Consider the following 18,642-nt stretch of genomic DNA (forward strand, 5'->3'; position numbering starts at 1 on the left):
GCATGACATTGCATGTGTATTGTTGTTATCTTCAGGTCAACTGGTGTTACATACACAGTACTATTGATACTAACTTACTTACTTACTTACTTACTTACAGTATTCTAGTCTAGTAGTATTCTATCAACTCTTCCTTAATATCGTCAAACACGCGAGCCCTGCTTCTCGTCGGTGTATTTGCCCGAACCCTCCCTCCCTCCCTCCCTACATTACCTACCTTACCTACCTTACCTACCTTACCTACCTTACCTAATTTCACACGCTTCACATCGGGTTAGCTCAATTGCTGACTCTTAGTTATTACGCTCTGTTGCTGGCTCAGCTTCCACCCCTACACTATCTAACTGCCCAGTAAACACAACGTCGAAGTCGTAACAATACGACCTCAAAATGGCCAAGTCAGACAGCGAGCTTGACCCACTATGGCAAAATCTTGATTGGTACGATGCACCCTTTTCTTTACTCCCTCAATAGAGCCTCAAGGCCAGGCTTGCTTCGACGGGACCGGGCCCAGCTGTGTGGCTGGGCCGAACTAGGTAAAGGAGGTCACTAATTCTAGACTAACAGGGCGATTGGTCAGATGTTGATTATGGGATGGGATGGCACTGAAGTAACGCCTCAAATCAGGAACCTCATTGTGAACCACCACTTAGGTTCCATCATATTGACAGCTAAGAATCTCAAATGTACACAAGCCTATGAGAGAGATCTATGAGAGGCCTTATTCATGCCCATAGAAGCCAGCCACGTATTGGGACGATACTGACCACTTTATATATAGCTGCTGAGCAGACCGCTTCTCTAGTCCAGGAGCTTCAAACAATAGCCCACCAGGCTGGTCATCCTGAGCCGTTACTGATTGCGCTTGACCAAGAGAATGGAGGTGTCAACAGTTTGTTTGACGAGGATTATATCTGCCAGTTCCCTAGTGCCATGGGCGTTGCTGCTACCGGGAGCACAGAACTAGCCTACAACGTAGCAAAAGCTACAGCCACTGAGGTTTCCGCTGTTGGGGTTAACCTCATTCTAGGCCCTGTATTAGACGTACTAACCAATGCGCGTCACCAACCTCTCGGGGTTCGAGCTACTGGGGATGATCCCCAAGAGGCATCTCAGTTTTGTATCGCTGCCATCAATGGGTTCAAAGATGCGGGAGTAGCTACGTGCGGCAAGCATTTCCCGTCTTACGGAAACATTGATTTTCTGGGCTCTAGCTTAGACATGCCTGTCATCACTCAGACTCTAGAAGAGCTAAGCCTGAGTGCCCTTGTGCCGTTTCGAAATGCGATAAGCGCCGGGCGTCTTGATGCCATGTTCGTCGGTGGATGTGGAATCCAAAACGTTGGCATGAACGTTACGCACGCCTGCCTCTCGGACCAAGTCGTAGATGACCTTCTGAGGAATGAGCTTGGATTCAACGGCGTTGCCATTTCGGAATGCCTCGAAATGCAATCCCTCATCCAGGAATATGGTGTTAAGGGAGGAACCGTCATGGCCGTCGAGGCGGGAAACGACCTCGTGCTCCTGTGTAGAGCCCACGATGTACAATTGGAGGCTATATCTGGTTTAAAATTAGGCGTCGAGAACGGGATCATCATGAAAGAACGAATTTATACTTCACTGAAGCGAGTATTGCGAATGAAGAGTGTGTGCACATCTTGGCAGAAGGCCCTTAATCCGCCCGGGCTGTCTTTGCTATCTAAGATACACCCGTCGCATCTTGCACTCTCACGGAAAGCCTATGACCACTCCGTTACTGTCGTCCGAGACAAGGAGAATCTGCTTCCTCTCTCGCAGAGTTTGCTCCAGGAAGAAGAGCTCTTACTATTGACACCACTAGTAAAGCCCTTGCCAGCCTCAGCAGCCACGAAGAGCTTGCTAGAGAAGGGCGCCACCAAAGCCTCATCTTTACATGATAAATTCACTCACCAAGAACGCGGGGCGATTATGAGTGGAGAAGGTGTTTTTCGAGAACTGGGTAGATCTATAGCCCGGATGCGTAACGGGAAACTACTCCATACATCATACACAGCAAATGGACTTAGACCAGGTTAGGCAGATATCTGTTTCCTTTCTATAACGTAACTAACTCACCAATTCTTAGTACACGAAAATCTCATCAACAGAGCATCTGCAATAATCATAGTCACCGCCGATGCCAATCGAAATTTATATCAGACGGGTTTCACAAAACATGTAGCAATGATGTGTCACATGCTTCGTGGCACTGGTCAGAAGAAGTCTCTCGTCGTGGTCGCTGTTAGTTCCCCATACGATTTTGCAATGGATAAATCCATTGGGACGTACGTTTGCACCTTTGACTTCACCGAGACTGCCATGGCTTCTCTGGTCCGCATCCTGTATGGAGAGATAACCCCGCAGGGGTCAATGCCAGGGACAATGAGAAAGAGCAAGAAGGTATCCAAGACGAGACAGCAATGGCTCGTCGAAGACTACGACCGTGAACGGGACAGCTCTGCCCTAGAGGAGCTCTTGAGAACATTGGCGCGCTCTAGCACTCCAAGCCTGCCATATCTTACGGCAGGGGCCCATTCGTTTGAATTGTTTAATCCACATGTTGAAGAGGCACACTACGTCGTTCGGAATAGCAGTACAAAAACTTTGTACGGGTTCATAGCGACTTACTATACGAAAGGCATTGGCGCTATTGGTGCACTATTCGTTGACCCAGTGAAGCGAAATGTATCGATTGGTAGATCGCTACACCGTCGTGCGATGCGAACGTTACTTCAGAAGCAGGGTATTCAGAAAGTGCAACTTGGCTTCACGTTCCCGGGTGTCTTCCCAGGAGTACCTGTAGATGAAAGTGGAAGCAACAAGAGCTGGTTTGACAATGTCGGGTGGGACACGCAGTTTCCCAAACGACTGACCAATATGGCCATCGAAGACCTTGGGACCTGGACAGCACCGGAAGGTCTTCTACAAAGCATCCAACGAGCTAGTATAAGCTTTGATCTGATACACGGGTTAGACAACGCCGAGTCGGTGCTCAGCCATGTAGCCACATATGCAGGACCCGAAGTCGTGGAACTCTACCGGTTTGCCTTACAAGAAACCAACACAAGCGGAGTGGTCCGAGCCAAGAACTCGATGGACAACTTGCTGGGAACAGTCATCATCTGTACAGCTGCGAGCCGCTTGTCAACATTCATCCCCCCGCTTCACTCAGCCAACGGCGAAAATATAGGTGGCATCATCGCCCCAATTGTGCCATCTACCACTCAATCAGCCTTGATTATGCAGGGATTAGCATTCATGGGCGTGAGACAGAATAAGGCGCACAAGTCAGCAAAGAGCGTGCTAAGCTGGGTAAGTTTCTAACCATCACATGTAGGTAGTAATCCATTATAGCTAACAAGCCTACAGGTTCTTAACGAAGCACACGAGCCTCTTGCGGCTATGGGTTTCGATGTTCAACAGACATTTGATGAGATTACAAATTCCCCGGAGAATGTAAGTTTCCAGCGAACCCGAATCTCTGTATAGTTGCTTACGACCGTCTGTATGGATAGTGGTCTGATTTGAGTTGAGCGACTACTCTTACATGGGAGTATGCCCCCTTTCTCCCGTTTATTTTTTAAGGAGAGGGAGGGGGGGAAGGGGGTAAAGGATTTGTAGTACAACGTGCTCTGCTCCAAACAAAGGGTTTCGACACATGCTCTTGTCCTTGTGATTTTATATTCGGGGTGAGAGAGTCGGAGTTAGCGGCAGATGAAATTTGTTCCCGACCAATCACGAATCGAACATGTCGGGATTTAGATCCTAAAACGCACGCTACCAGTCAATCGTCGAGCTTTAAGTCTTCAGCCATCATTCTGCCTGTACCCGTTTCAAAAATAGAACTGCGGCGGCATACTACATACTACCATGCTATATGCTCCATACTACCTACCTCCCTACAGTACCGGTCTCCGAACCTCTTCATTTCAGGGATCTGGTGGACACGACAATTCTACCTAGAAGATAGTAAACAACAGTCCAATTACCAAGTGTTGTTCACTAGGCTGATTGATAGCAGAGTATGTTTCTATATGCATTTCTTGCATTAAGGTGTGGTGGGGTGTCACATGTAGGCAGGCAAAGGACGAGCGCATATGCATGAGAAGCACCGAATGTCTGGATTTGCAGAGCAAATGAAGGATAGATGATAGATGATAGATGACAGATGACGATGTTCGGTTATTGGTATGAATACCGCAGACTAGGGGGGAGGTCAATTTGTCACCCCACCTTGGAGATTATTTTAACTTATTCTAGAAGGTAGAAATGATTCTGCAGATTTCACAGTCATTTAGTAGTTGTATTGGAGATACTCCACCTTTTCAATATTCCGAGGGTTTGTGTTGGAAAGATGAAGAGGTGGAAGACTTGAACATTGAACCTTGGAAAATTCAATGGTTGAACATTCAATGTTGTGGGGGAGATAGTTATGTATTGTATTGTATTGAATTGTATTGTATTGTATTGTACAATACCTAACTAACCTAGGTAGGTATGTAGGTATGTAGTAATACTGCAGTACATGCATGTGGTTATTGTATTCGTTCGTACAAATACATAGTAGGTTAGTACCTAGTATCATAGTCTCGTTGGCCTAACTAGGCGCTTTGTACCGAGACCCGAACCCCCTATCAAGCCAAAGTTGAAAACCGTATTATTAAACTCTCCCGGCTTTTTATTTTACTATGTAGCTACTAGGCAGGTACTTAGGTAACTTGCAGGTTGAGGACCGTCAGAGGACGGTTCTTAATCACAATTTCTCCACCCCGTAAACCCTCCACCCCCCCTTGGCACCCCCCCCCTACAACTACATACCTAGTTACTATGCTTATTGAATTGTTTTCGCGCCTCCACTTCGGCTGCGCTCTTCTGGTTCCATGTTCTCACACCTTACTTACCAAAGTAGCGGATACCATCATTTATTTTCTTTGGACGTTTCTTAGACGTTTCCTTAACAAATCATTGTCACTTTACATACCTCGACATTCCGAACACTCCACTCCACTTAATCCGCTAACCGTAGAAGCTTGGTCTTCATCTTTCCTCGCTAGTTATCTATTCCATTTGGCTTGGTCGCCTGTCATCTAGCCTACGTCAGCGTCAGCATCGCCGTGTAGCCGCAAGAGAAGGGTCGTCAGCCCTTGACAATGCAATGGCGACTTTCAACTCCATGCCGGCGCTACAGTCAGGTGCCAGTCCCGGGGACGCCATGGGATTAAACGTCATGTCCGGCTCCAGCCTAGGTATCGACCCTTTCGATCCTGATATGAATTTTGACGAGTCTATGCTGTAAGTCAAGCCCGCCAGCACATTGGTCCCCCCTCCTTGCGATCAGCTACCAAGGCTACCATAATATGCGCATATCTGCGTGTGCCTGCGTGGTTGCGTGGTGGCGCGGTGGCGCGGTGGTGTGATACCCGTATCTATGGGGAGAATAGCACGTGTAGTATGTAGTTGTAAAAGCTAAGATGCCGAGTAGAGAGAACGTCAATAGCGGTTTACCTCCTTTGCCCTTCACCCCTTCTTACGACTTCGAAACCTTTTCCACCACCTTCGAAGATCCCTTCAACTACTCTAAACCCTACGAAGCTGCGCCGCATCACGATGAATTTCACGATGAAGGATCGTCCCCGCAACAGCCAGACGACAAGCTTCTTAGCTTCTCAACCACCGCCGTGAAGGCTACCCCCTTAGATGACGCGTTAGGTACATATTCCGAAATTGGCATGTCAGCTGAGCTGTATGGCATGTTCTTCGTTGCCGAGGATGTATTTGGCGGCGAACCAACTGGTCGGCCCTTGGAGCTGACATGCTATCGACGGAATCTATGGCAATGCTCCGGTCAGGTAATCATACCGCGGCATTGTACCCAGGTCATGAATGAGCAAGGTCGTGCTATACCTATAATAGAATTCTACGCCTCGATATCCGCCAAAGAGAGTATCGAAGGCAAATCCACCGAGATTATCTCTATCCCATGGAAAAGTAGTAATCCGATTCTGGGAGAAGGGCAAGAAACCAAAGTGGCTAGTGCTCCACCAAAAATAGCTCTTGATCTTGGTGGCGGCCAGGAGGTCGATGGGCACCGAGTAAGCATACCGGTTTCGTGGAAGCGGTTGCAGTTCAAAAGTGCCACTGCAAACAATGGCCGGCGGAAAGGACTTCAGCAGCATTACGTTGTGCAGATCAGCCTACTGGGTAAGATGAAGACGGGGGGCGATTTTATGAAGATTGCCGAAATTCAAAGCGGTCCCGTAATCGTGCGTGGTAGAAGTCCTCGCAACTTCGATAGCAGAAAGGATGTCCCTCTGACAGGCGACAAGAAGGCTCCCAGTAACGTAGAACGATCCCGAACGCATAGCGATGGAAGCGTGGCTCCGAACATGAAGATGGAGCGATCCGACTCTTCACAAAACTTACACCCCTTCTCATCCTCGTCACTAAATAATACCACGCCCGTATCATCTTGGACAACGCCCTCCACACCAGCATATGCTGGGCAATCGAATGCCCAAGCCCATCCAGCGAAGAAGATAGCACTCTCACCGAATATAAGTCGACCGCCTGTGCCATCTTGGGGGAAAGAATCCATGAACAAGACACACTCACTAAGCAATCACGCGAAAAACTCTTCACCAAGCCCCTCCGTACCAATCAGCCTATCCCTATCAGAGGACGAACGGAGTCCGAATAATCGTTCCAACACGGACTCCCTCACTAGTCCGAGGTTACATCGGACATCCACGAGCCACGGCGTAGGTGGCAGCCCAATAGAGGAGGAGGAGGAATTATACGAATACTTTCCATTGAGTGTTGATGATTGGTAAGTCCGAGTTCATCCCAAACTCCTATTTCGAGCCTAGACTTGCAGAGTAGCAACTAACACACCCTTTCTTTTGAAAAATAAAAGGACACCTCTCGTGGACACCGTATATCGACCGCACATCGTCCATCATATCGCTGTTCCCCAGGAGATAAAAGCGCAACAGATTAGGAATAAATCTAAGAGATATTTCTCGGCAGAATAAAGACACGTTCATGCTCTTCCCCTTTCCTAGAAGAGGCATAAAAATATATGTAGCCCTAGAGGTCATGTAAAGGAGATCATCTTAGCGATCCTCAGTTTTAGAGGGGCAAAGATGTTGGAATATCAAACAAAGCGCTGGCAGACAATGACGACGACAATGACACAGCCCAGGCATCAATTATTTGGGGGATTGGTCGGGGATGTTTGTATTATGAACAACATAAGTTCTTTCTTGGAGTATCTACTTGACCTCAAATAACTCTTATGTATGTAGTATATACCTAGCGGAGGTTTAGGGGTATCGCCCAAGTTGTGCCTCTTTATTTTTTCGCACTTTGATTCTTTTTCTCGGAACCCGAGCGAGCCTTTATCTTCCAATATACCCACTCCCTGATAGCAATTCCGTGTGTCAATGTGCCTACCCGATACATAGTAGGTACCTAGCCTAGTACCTACATATGTATGTAGTGGCAGCTTGCATCGCACTTATTCCAAGAGTATTTCATTATGCATGTTGTTCTTCTACCACCAACGCCTTCTAGATGCTTCCGTTTAGGGAGAAAGAAAAGAAGAAAAGCTCCTTGCTCGTTTGCCACATGACCAGACGACGACCCCTGTACATCCTTCACCTCCGTAACATAATATAAAAAGAAGTTTGATATCTTGCTCGTCTCTCGCCATCTCCATTATCATCAGGTAGAACTATGTGCGCATATGGTTTTGTTTACACCAAAGCAAGAAAATCCAACGTGAAGGTATTAATGACATCTATATACAACGTAGATCGTCCCTGGTTTGCTTCTATACTTCAGGAGTTGTGGCACACGCAATCGCGACTGCGGCCCCGAGAATTGAGCTCTCGAGGGCAGGAACGAGATCGATAGAGCCGGTATGTTCACTACGGGAGACGAGATCATCGATGTAGTGTTGGCAAGTCTCCCGGTATCGTGGATAGTGCTCGATGACGGACCCATTGAAGGCGACCTTGGTACTGACCTCAGCCTCGACCTCGTCGATACGATCATCGATAGGGGGGCACGATAACACTATGGCACTGTCATTGGAAGGGGCACGCTTAGGCGTCACAACGGCTTGCTCCGCTTCTGTCTCATGCCTTAGCTCCCAAAGCGAGAACACCGAAGCGGCTAGAAGTGCAGCCGACCGCCGCGAGATGAAGGTAGCGAGGGTACGGATTGCATTGATGTCGGATATAGTGGGCGGTGTGGCACAGGGGTAGTGCGTCGTGAAATCTTCCAAAGCCTTTTCAAGTGTAGGTGTGGTATCACTAAGTCGAATGTTAGTCTTTGTAATGGAGTTATCGTGGCTTGCTACAGCTCGCTAAGCAGAACTTACGCCTCGATCCTCGACAGTATTTCAGTATCAAGCGAGTACGGTTTCTCTAGCGATGGAGGTAATTGGCCACCTAGCAGGCCTGTCGTCTCGACCGCCTCGACTATAGCGTGGCGGCAAATTTCCCCCAGATAGAAGCCGCTGAGTAAATGTTCAAGTGGTTGAAATTCGGGCCTTGGGTGGTTCGCATTCAAAAGCTCGTCCCATCGCGTTAGAGGTAGTATATCCTTTCCAAACATGCCCAACTCCGTATTCACGATGACGTGATCTGCGAACTCGAACCAGCTCTCTGGCCGGTTGCCGTACTTGACACGACTAAAGGCCGATACAGGTAGGTGAACAGCAATATTAGTGCCAGTGCCCAATATCAGACCGAAGTGCGTTGATCCGTGGACATATGCTTGTGATAATAATGTTGCTGAGCTATCGTTGACAATGGCAGTAAGCTGGACATTAAGACCTTGTTTCTTGCAGGCAAATCTAATGAGTTCACCTAGATCTTGACCTAGCAGCCCATTCGTAGCTAGGAACCCTTTCCCCATGCCAAGCAGCAGTCCACCTCCCAATGACACTTGTCTAAGTGACAGAAATGTTAGCGCAACCATTTACCAAATGAGCAATGAAGATAACCTACTCAACGGGGAAACTCCAGGCCAAACCCATTGGTATCAAGTCTTTTTCAGACGAAATATCTTTATGAACAACTTCGAATATTCGAGCTGCCATCCAGTCGAAGAAACTCATGCCTTCTAATTTCTTGATCTCTGACGTGATCTTGAAGCTAACCATCCGAATAATTTCACTCTCCTTCGCAGTTACTCCCCGACCCCTCAACTCCACCAGGGCAACCCTCAATGTTGATCCTCCGACATCGAGAGCAAGGTATTGGCCTCGTTCCCTTCCGGTGGGGAGTAGGTGGTTAAATGATGGAAGCATGCATTCTGCGTGGGTGTGTAACCGTTCCCGAAACTGGTTCTTGAGGTCCAACGAATACATATGTAGCCTATCTCCTTCGAGGGGGCCCAACAGAAGCTTATCTGCTTCTCTCAAAAACTCTTCGATGGTTCTGGATGGATATACCTTCGTTCCACCGACTTGGTGCTCCTTCAGAGTCTTCGGGCTAATCCAAAAGGCAAACAAGGCTTGCAAGAAGGACCTGCCTCGGAGGAACGACTTGAGAGCCGCCAATAGCGATTTTTTGAATGTCGTCATTGCGGAAGTGAGTGGTTGCATGGCAGGGGACTGATTTGAAGGACAAAGTTGGGGGTAAATATATGTCAGAAAGGTAGCATAGACAGGTTGGGGCAGAGAAACAGCTGATATCCCAGTGACGAAATTTCTTTCTCGTCTTCACGCAACAGCATTCGTCATCTCTTAGTACAAGCAGGACATTGATAATGAGAGAGGGTAAGAAAGAGAAATGTTTCCTTAGGGCCGCGTCAGGGCTCGTATAGGCGGTAAAATGCTGGAACGGTAAAAATGAAACCTGCCGGTCAAATTCGACGTTAAGGAGGGAACGCTGTTGGTTGGATCTGGAAATGTACGATCCCAGGAGGTAGCAGACAATAGAGGGAGCCAAGACTCAAGTTGTAAGAGTACGGGGTTTCTAGTCAGGCTCAATGGGTTACAGCATTAACGAATGCAATGGTGCAATGAGAGCGAATGACAGTTAAAGCACAATAGCTTCAGATACGAGAAAGAATGATTGCGTTTGGAGTGGTAGTATGTCAAGGTAGACAGCAAGGTAGACAGGTAGACAGACAGAGACACATCTAAGTCGAGAATGTTCAACCCAAAAAAGGAAAAAAAGAAAGAAAAAAAAGAAAAAGAAAACCCTTCCCAAAACCGAACCCTCCTGGCAAAACGTGGCTCCCACCTACGGCTATGCTTGTTTTGGCTCAATGTTGTACTTCAAGTCTGGTTTTTACCACCTAACAAAATAGCAACATTGAACAGTACGAGACAAATGCCTAGTAGGTATGTAACAGCAGGGATAATAATATCAACCCGAAGTAGATGCCCCGGTGATATGGGACAGAGCGGGACGGGATGGTAGCAGATCCAACGCCACCGTTTCCTATGTAAGGCAGGTGACTTCGAATTGGTAAGTAGGTAGGTAGTGAGTGTGGTAGTGAGTGGTGGTATTGTGTATTTGCGTATTTGTGTATTTGTGTGTTGCGGGCTGCTTCCAGATGTCTGACTCGGCGGTACTCACGTAGCAGCTACATGTATCAATCAATCAATCAATCAATCAATCAATCGCAATCTCAATCGCAATAGTGCCTGGGTACCTAGGTACTAGGTAGTAAACATTGAAAGTAACAAGGGCGTTCAGCGGTAACAATAACGTTGAACAGATCCTCGGCGGCAAATCGAGAGGATTAGGGGTTGAACTACGTTGGCGCAACCAATGGGCAGGCAGTATCAAAGGTATTAGGTGGGAGGAGGAAGAGGAGGAGGAGAAGGAGGAGGCATGGCATAGTGAGTGAGTGGGAAGGGAACACTTGAGAGAGGTGCACATTGTCTCACTACCAGGTATTGTACCTACCTAGGGTCCTATGTAGTTACCTAGTATGTATGGTATGTATGGTATGTATGGTATGTATGGTTGCTAGTTGTGGTTGTAGTCAGTCGTTGTTGCCCACTATCTACCTGCCATCTGGGTCCAAGATGTTAGATGTAACGTTGTAGGCTCTAGAATTGTCGTGAACTTTAACGTTTTAGGGCCAAACTTTTTCAACTCTACCTAGGTTAGTGCTCAAGTCTTTACCTAGGTACTATGTAGTATGGATATTTAAAGGGGCAAGGATCGACCGGTCATGCACGAGCCACATGGCGTTTGCATGTTTCGATCATTGATGTCTACCTACTAAAGTTAGTAGCTGCAGCTACGGTAGTAGTACTGGGCAGGCACTGTAGAGACACTGTATAACAGTGGATTACATACCTACCTCCTGTAGTTAAGCGTACTATATATGTAGGTATGTATGTAACTAGTAACTACATAGTACATAGTTAGTTAGTAGTTAACTTAATACTAGCCACAGGCCTGGGGTTCTTTCTGGCTTGTGGCATCGGAAACATCCACTACAACATTGAACTTGAATCATCAATATTCGAACCTTGAACCTTCAACTTTTTTAGTATTGATTTCTTCCCAATTGCAGGCTTTTTTCATAGTTACATCTACCATACTACACTACATATGTACTTCTATCTAACCCAACTACCCCCTTTTTCTTCAACTTGAGAAAAATAATACTCTTTTAATATTATAGTATATGAAATACCTAACAGGCACTACGTAATTCATTCACCTCTCTTCACTATTGGCTATGTATTAGATCGTGTTTTACTTGGCTGAAGGGGTTGATCCAGCAAATGCGGCTCTGACGAATCTCAATATATCAAAGCCATCCAACTCACACGCTTGAGGAAACAAGTGACTTGCCAATGAATGAAGATAAAAGCTCCTTGGTCGGGCCGACCCCACAGCAGGAGGAATATGATGTCGAGATTAGATCAGCTCCAGCATGAGAGACTTGTCAGCATTTGTCTCTCTCTCTCTCTCTCTCATACAGCACTGTATTTATCCTCCTACTAAAGACCCTGACCCTGCGACCACTGGGTGAAGCCGAGATCTCCGGTCAAGGTATCGCGTCAGGTAGTGATTTATTGTGTTATCTGGAGAGGGTACGGTGACTATGTGGTTGGTCAGCTCACGACACACCGTCCACAAGCGACCAACCAGAGAGCGTAAAGAGCCACATGGGCCCAAGACAGATCATGGACAGATCACTACAACGTTTAGCGAGCCTACCTATTTACGGTAACTTACCTACCTAGGTAGTCACAAGTGTGAGCTCACTATCGCCGTGGTGGAGAACGGGCCAATCCGGGCAAAACGTTCCATCATCGGGGTAGGTCCGATGTTATCTCCCTGAGCGCTTTGACATTCCTTTGCCACCACGAAGCTCGCTCTTCATAACAACTGCGACGCCTGGATTCTTAACATCTTCTCTTCTGTTCATTTCAATAATACTGAGAAATATTGGAGAACACCGAGTGATAGAAAGATATCTCTTCTACCCCTACCTAGCTTGACTACTCCTACTCTCATTATCCATCTTTACCATCTACCACGCGTTCCCCCTTTAATTACCTAGTACAAATCAATTCACGATGAGGCTCATCATCCGTAACGACTCGGATGCTGCTAGCTACTATGTAGCTAATTACATCATCGAAAGAATTCGTCACTTCAACCCTACTCCTAAACATCCCTTCGTTCTAGGCCTACCGACAGGATCCAGTCCGCTTGGTGTATACAAGATTTTGGCTGAGCAGTATAAGGCTGGCAACGTAAGTGTCAACTAAGCAAGTGCGGTGAAATATTGCTGATTACGATTGTAGATCTCCTTCGAGAACGTCGTCACATTCAATATGGTATTTTTTTTAACACAATAGTCCACGCTTGTGATAAGAAACTATAAGAGAATGCTAAAAATCCAGCAGGACGAATATGTCGGGATACCTCGGGACCACCCAGAAAGTTATCATTCGTTCATGTGGAAGCACTTTTTCTCCCATGTCAATGTGAACCCAAACAACGTCCACATCCTAAACGGTAATGCCGAGAACCTCGAGGCAGAATGTGTTGAGTACGAGGCAAAGATAAAGCGCGCCGGAGGCATCGATTTGTTCTTGGGTGGGATCGGTGAAGATGGGCACGTCGCTTTTAACGAGCCGGGCTCGAGTCTAGCCTCGAGGACCCGCGTTAAGACGCTTGCTTATGACACTATTCTGGCCAACTCCCGCTTCTTCGAGAACGACATCAACAAGGTTCCTAAGATGGCATTGACAGTCGGTGTACAGACTGTTCTCGAAGCAAGAGAAGTTGTTATTATTATTCTAGGCGCTCGCAAAGCCCTTGCACTGCAAAAGTGTATCGAGCAGGGCGTAAACCATATGTGGACGCTCTCCAGCCTTCAATTGCACCCTCACCCCATGATAGTGTGTGATGAAGATGCGACTTTGGAACTACAAGTCAAGACCGTTAGGGTAAGCATACCTCCTAGACCATTTGTACATGTACAAATCAGTGATTAGCTAAAATGTCGGTTGTCACAGTACTTCAAGAGCATCGAGCAGGTTGCAAGACAACAGGGTTTCGAGCAGATTCTGCCGTCGAAGATCCGAACTGGGCCCGGGCCAGTGCCGACGACGGTGATAGAAGAAGTCCAATCGCCCACTATCCTCAAACCGCAGCCCATGACATCTCGTTTGTTACTTGCAACACCGGCGGCGGAATATCCCATTCGGTCGGTCTCTCCCGACCTAGTTCCAGATCGAATGGCAGATCGCGTACACGGAATTCCTGATATCTCGAGGAGACTAACGCCACAGCCAGAACACCAACAACGACTGGCTAGCGTTGGTGCGTAAATCTACTATTTGGGCAGAATAATAGCTATAGTTTAAGTACCTACCTGGTAAGATTATAGGGAGTATCAAACGGCAGCATAAAGGTCCAATGTTAAATCATATCCTTTCGGGCTATTCAGAGTACCTAAACTGAAAATCAAGGATAACCCACCTATATAACATCGGTTAAGTGCTCTTGGCTGATTTGGTGGGGTTGTATATATTTGATAGTAACAGCAGAATGTATGATATACACGCACATATGTACAATAATAGCGTACATTCGCACAAATTGGCGTGAAGAGGAGTTAGGCAGATATAGATACCCATTTAGATACCCATACATAACATATATTTCTTACAAGTATTACTGTACTATATATGTGACAACTCTACAGTATACCTATCTATCCGGGAGGAGTTGTTCGGTAATATTCTGGAAGAGGGGGTAGGGGTAGATCTCCCGTCCAGTCCCCTCCACGTCCAGATTAGGTAGCTAATACTACGTACTTATGTATGTAGGTATGTACCTAGTATGTATGATGCTTGTTATCTATGTACGTTTGTATTCATTGTTACTTGGAGGCATCAGGTTCATAAATGGTCATTAAAAACAGGGACCTGCAGCACTGAGATATTAGTATGATTTGGTACCTAGATACAAGGTATCTATCATATTTGATTCGTTATTGGCTTGGAGAGCCGATAAATGGGGGGGGGGGGGAGATATCCAACTTGGGATAGATCGAGTGACGATGGCGGATGATCAACTTCTAATCCTTACAACCCCCGCAATCTTGCGAGATAAGTGACTCCCCCTTGCTATTATCTATAAACTATGTACCTAACACCGAGGCAGGATAGCAAATGCCACCGAGACAACAGCTCTGGTCAAATCATATGTATCGTCACCCCTGGTTGTACTGCCCGGAACACATACGCTACGGACATCAGGTTCAGCTCATGATGTCACGCCCAATACAGTTAGTTGTACATGTCCGATGGTGCAGAATCGATGCAAGGCTTGCAATGGGCAGTGTGTCCGACATGGATGGTTGGCCGATCGATCCCTTAAGCTTGTTTTCGTACCTACACAAAAGCTTTCATGGTTGTCGACGTTGCATCCTTAACGAAAAGATGAGCTGGGGCTAGACTGTCTCGTGCCCTCTTTTCCTCTCGGGACAAGTCTCAGGGCAAGGAATAAAAGGCTTGAGGTTGGCAGCAACAAGGCGGGAGAGGGACTGAAGTCAACCATCCTACTTTACTTATCATGGCTCGGACAGACCCATATAACCACCGAGCGCCGGGGAGGCTCATAATCGCATTCCTTTCCTTGTTTTCCCTCTTTTTTCTCGGCGCATTTGTCGCGACAAAACTTGGTGGAACGACAGCGCCACACACCTTCGATTTTCGCCGCAAAGTTCGCCTCGATGCTCTCCAGGACCCGAAGCCTAGGACAGAGGCTAAGGGAGACGAATATTTGATTGGGGTTGGGAAAGCTGATATCACCGGCCCCGTGGTAGAAATCAACTTTGCTGGTTACGCCGACCTCTCCCAGACTGGCACCGGTCTTCGCCAGCGTATTTACTCTCGGGCATTTATCGTCGGTGATGTCAACAGCCCCGCCGATCGATTTGTATATTTGGTACTCGATACACAATCCGGTGATACGGCTGTGCGTCTCGGTATCTTGGACGGCCTGGCTGCACTTGGGGATGACTATTCTGTATATGGACAGGGGAACGTCGCCGTCACCGGAACACACGCCCATTCAGGTCCCGGTGCTTGGTTCAATTATCTGCTCCCGCAGGTAACTAGCTTAGGGTTTGACAAGCAAAGCTATCAAGCGATCGTTGATGGTGCTGTCTTGTCGATAAAGAGAGCTCACGAGTCCTTGACTAAGGTACGCGCGAAGGAACAATCGATGACGAGATTGCTGTCCAAAAACTAATAATGCCTATCTTTACCACTAGGGATATCTTGACATAGGTAAGTAACAACTACTTAACCCAGTAGCCAAATCCCATAGCTCGCTATGTAAAACATAGTTGGGTACTGTATCTACCTAGGCATCTAACAAGGTGCATAGGGACGGTGAACATTACGGATGGCAATTTAAGTCGGAGTCCATTTGCTTATCTAGCCAACCCTGCGGAAGAGCGAGCTCAGTATACAGACGATGTAGATAAAGAGATGACCGTCCTAAAGTTCCAACGCGCGTCTGATGGTAAGGACATTGGTATCTTGACTTGGTACGCAGTTCATGGGACTTCCATCTATCAAAACAGTACTCACGTGGCTGGCGATAACAAAGGAGTCGCTGAGATCATGTTCGAAAAGGCTATGGAGGGCGAGGAGTCTGCTGCTGACGGATTCGTCGCCGGCTTCTCACAGGCAAACGTCGGGGATACAACCCCTAATACATTAGGCGCCTGGTGAATAACAGCTCGATAATACTCATACCCGACAAGGGGATGCTGACAGGGTCCTTAGGTGCGATGATGGGTCTGGCCAGATGTGCAGCTTAGAAAACAGCACCTGCGCGGACGGTAAATCACAGAAATGTCATGGCCGAGGACCCCAATTCGATAAGCTCGATCTCGGTATCGCAAGTTGCTATGAGATTGGTAAACGTCAATATGAGGGTGCTAGATCAGTCTATGTAAAGCGCATATGTTCCTCCCATTCATCTGCCAGCTACAACTAACTGACATTGCTCGCCTTGCTTAATAGGATTCGTTCGCTTCAGCTGGAACGCCCGTGGTTGGTTCGACAGTAAAGTCGTTCCATTTTTACCATGACATGACATTTTGGAAGTTCCAGTTGGATAATGGGACTGAGGTGCAAACATGTCCCGCAGCACTAGGATACTCCTTTGCGGCAGGGACATCAGACGGGCCAGGAGCATTTGACTTCACCCAAGGAGACTCGGGTACTCCAAGCGCCAGCCCGATATGGGAGGTGGTCAAGAGCTTACTTCGCGCGCCATCGCCTGAGCAGCAAGCAGTGAGTCCTCGCTGGTCTTGAGAGGCCAGTCTTTCCCATCCCAGCTCATTCATTACTTACTCGCATCGTTGTAGTGCCAAAACCCCAAGCCTGTTCTCCTGGACGTGGGCGAGATGTCGGTGCCCTACCAGTGGTCCCCTAATATCATAGACGTCCAGATGTTGCGAGTTGGCCAGCTCATGATTATCGTAAGCCCCAGCGAAGCCTCGACAATGGCCGGGCGAAGGTGGCGCGGCGCTGTCAGAGCCGCCGCCGCCGCCGCGGATCTCACCGATGCCGAGCCCAGGGTTATCCTAGGTGGTCCCGCCAATACGTACTCTCACTACCTAACCACACCAGAGGAATATGGTATTCAACGGTACGAGGGTGCTAGCACGCTCTTCGGCCAATGGGAGCTGCCCGCCTATATTAATCTCACCATTAGCAACATACAATACTTGGCTCCCGGATCCAGTGGGTCGCCCGAGCCCGGTCCGAGCCCGCCAGACAACCGTAGGAACAGCCTCAGCTTTATCACCGGCGTGGTACAGGACAACGCTCCGCTAGGGAAATCATTTGGGGATTGTACAACACAGCCGGCGGAGAGCTACTCGCGTGGTACCGTTGTCAACGCCACCTTCGTAGGTGCTAACCCGCGCAATAATCTGCGACTTGGTGGCACGTTCGCGGCGATCGAGAAGCAGGATGGAGATTCTTGGACACAGGTGAGGGACGATACCGATTGGTCCCTGGTGTATACATGGAAACGCACCGACACGGTGCTTGGTTATAGCGAGGTTACTATCAGCTGGGAGATAGAGGCCGACGCCGAGCAAGGCACATATAGGACGAGGTATTATGGCGATAGCAAGGCTCTACTCGGTGGGGGTGTCACGGCTTTTGAAGGGATTAGCCAGCCTTTTAATCTGACGTGACTGGAATAGGAATAGGAATAGGAATAGGAATGATTGTGTAAATAGTGTATTGATCAGAGATTCAATGCTCTGAAAGTACGATGTATGTATGTACTATGAAGGTAGTAATTACATACTACCTACTAGTTAGGTGGATTTACATAGTTATGTATGTAGTTATTTATCCTCAATGCCTCATCCTGGCAGAGGTACTAGCCTAGGTTACATAACTTAGTTGGTAATAGACTAATAGTATACTACGCCGTATGCATGTGTAGTTTAATAAACGGCTCCACTTTCTATTTCTAATCCGTGGCCACTGCATAGCATATCTATCTCGCGTCGTCCCGCTAACTATGTCTAACCTAGTTTGGACCATCTAGATTAGCATTTTATTATCGGCCGATTTGACTATTAATACAACTACTATGTACTCTATTACATATATACGCCAAGCAATACTCTACGGTACTACCATACATACCAGGTAAGTACACTATGTATAATGTAGTACTAGTAACAATTCCGGTTTCACATTCAGGGACATCCAAGCATCCTTGACAAGGGTTGATAACCCACCAGGGGTAAAAAGGGTCTTGGAACCATACAGCCTTGTGTCTTCACCAATCATCAGTCTGGCCTTCCAATGCCATGTGGATCTAGTCGGAAGACCTCGAACATAACCCTGCAAGATTCATGTTTGAGATCACAGACCTCTCACAGACCTCAATCCACTATTCGCTATCCCCAATCCACTATCGCAGAGGGCTCAGATGGCGCAGAGATCACTTTCGCTCTCCTTCTCTCGCTCCATACCTCCAGCCTATTGTTCTCAGGCTTCCATTTCCTTCATTTCCTTTTTCTTTCTTTTTCTTCCTCTCCTTCGTGTCCCTGGACCGACAATACTGACCATCATGGCGC

General features: G+C 47.4%; 5 protein-coding genes across 5 annotated transcripts; 4 read left to right on the forward strand and 1 right to left on the reverse strand.

The window, feature by feature from the left end:
- The first annotated feature begins 252 nt into the window (after nt 1–252).
- Nucleotides 253–3,884, forward strand: GGS25DRAFT_229931 (glycoside hydrolase family 3 protein). The gene is made up of 5 exons (XM_049257014.1): nt 253–440; nt 568–686; nt 782–2,050; nt 2,105–3,330; nt 3,388–3,884. Exons 1-5 carry the CDS (start codon nt 391–393, stop codon nt 3,505–3,507), a joined length of 2,784 nt encoding a protein of 927 aa, XP_049117689.1. The 5' UTR covers nt 253–390; the 3' UTR covers nt 3,508–3,884.
- Nucleotides 3,885–4,954: 1,070 nt separating this feature from the next.
- On the forward strand, nt 4,955–7,449 carry GGS25DRAFT_229965 (p53-like transcription factor). Its single transcript, XM_049257016.1, has 3 exons — nt 4,955–5,310; nt 5,501–6,844; nt 6,932–7,449. Exons 1-3 carry the CDS (start codon nt 5,174–5,176, stop codon nt 7,047–7,049), a joined length of 1,599 nt encoding a protein of 532 aa, XP_049117690.1. The 5' UTR covers nt 4,955–5,173; the 3' UTR covers nt 7,050–7,449.
- A 33-nt stretch (nt 7,450–7,482) lies between these two features.
- Nucleotides 7,483–9,906, reverse strand: GGS25DRAFT_229955 (hexokinase). Its single transcript, XM_049257015.1, has 3 exons — nt 9,033–9,906; nt 8,402–8,974; nt 7,483–8,333 (listed from the first exon to the last, which is right to left on the reverse strand). The coding sequence occupies exons 1-3, from the start codon at nt 9,629–9,631 to the stop codon at nt 7,850–7,852; spliced, it is 1,656 nt and encodes a 551-aa protein (XP_049117691.1). The 5' UTR covers nt 9,632–9,906; the 3' UTR covers nt 7,483–7,849.
- Nucleotides 9,907–12,100: 2,194 nt separating this feature from the next.
- On the forward strand, nt 12,101–13,919 carry GGS25DRAFT_230050 (glucosamine-6-phosphate isomerase). The gene is made up of 4 exons (XM_049257017.1): nt 12,101–12,760; nt 12,812–12,844; nt 12,911–13,459; nt 13,508–13,919. The coding sequence occupies exons 1-4, from the start codon at nt 12,581–12,583 to the stop codon at nt 13,841–13,843; spliced, it is 1,098 nt and encodes a 365-aa protein (XP_049117692.1). The 5' UTR covers nt 12,101–12,580; the 3' UTR covers nt 13,844–13,919.
- Nucleotides 13,920–14,496: 577 nt separating this feature from the next.
- On the forward strand, nt 14,497–17,768 carry GGS25DRAFT_485935 (Neutral/alkaline nonlysosomal ceramidase). The gene is made up of 6 exons (XM_049260583.1): nt 14,497–15,725; nt 15,796–15,811; nt 15,912–16,257; nt 16,316–16,484; nt 16,556–16,828; nt 16,903–17,768. Exons 1-6 carry the CDS (start codon nt 15,093–15,095, stop codon nt 17,740–17,742), a joined length of 2,277 nt encoding a protein of 758 aa, XP_049117693.1. The 5' UTR covers nt 14,497–15,092; the 3' UTR covers nt 17,743–17,768.
- Nucleotides 17,769–18,642: the final 874 nt, after the last annotated feature.

Source organism: Hypoxylon fragiforme (genome assembly GCF_022984875.1).
Source record: "Hypoxylon fragiforme strain CBS 206.31 chromosome Unknown GGS25scaffold_4, whole genome shotgun sequence".
Classification (NCBI taxonomy): Eukaryota; Fungi; Ascomycota; class Sordariomycetes; order Xylariales; family Hypoxylaceae; genus Hypoxylon; species Hypoxylon fragiforme.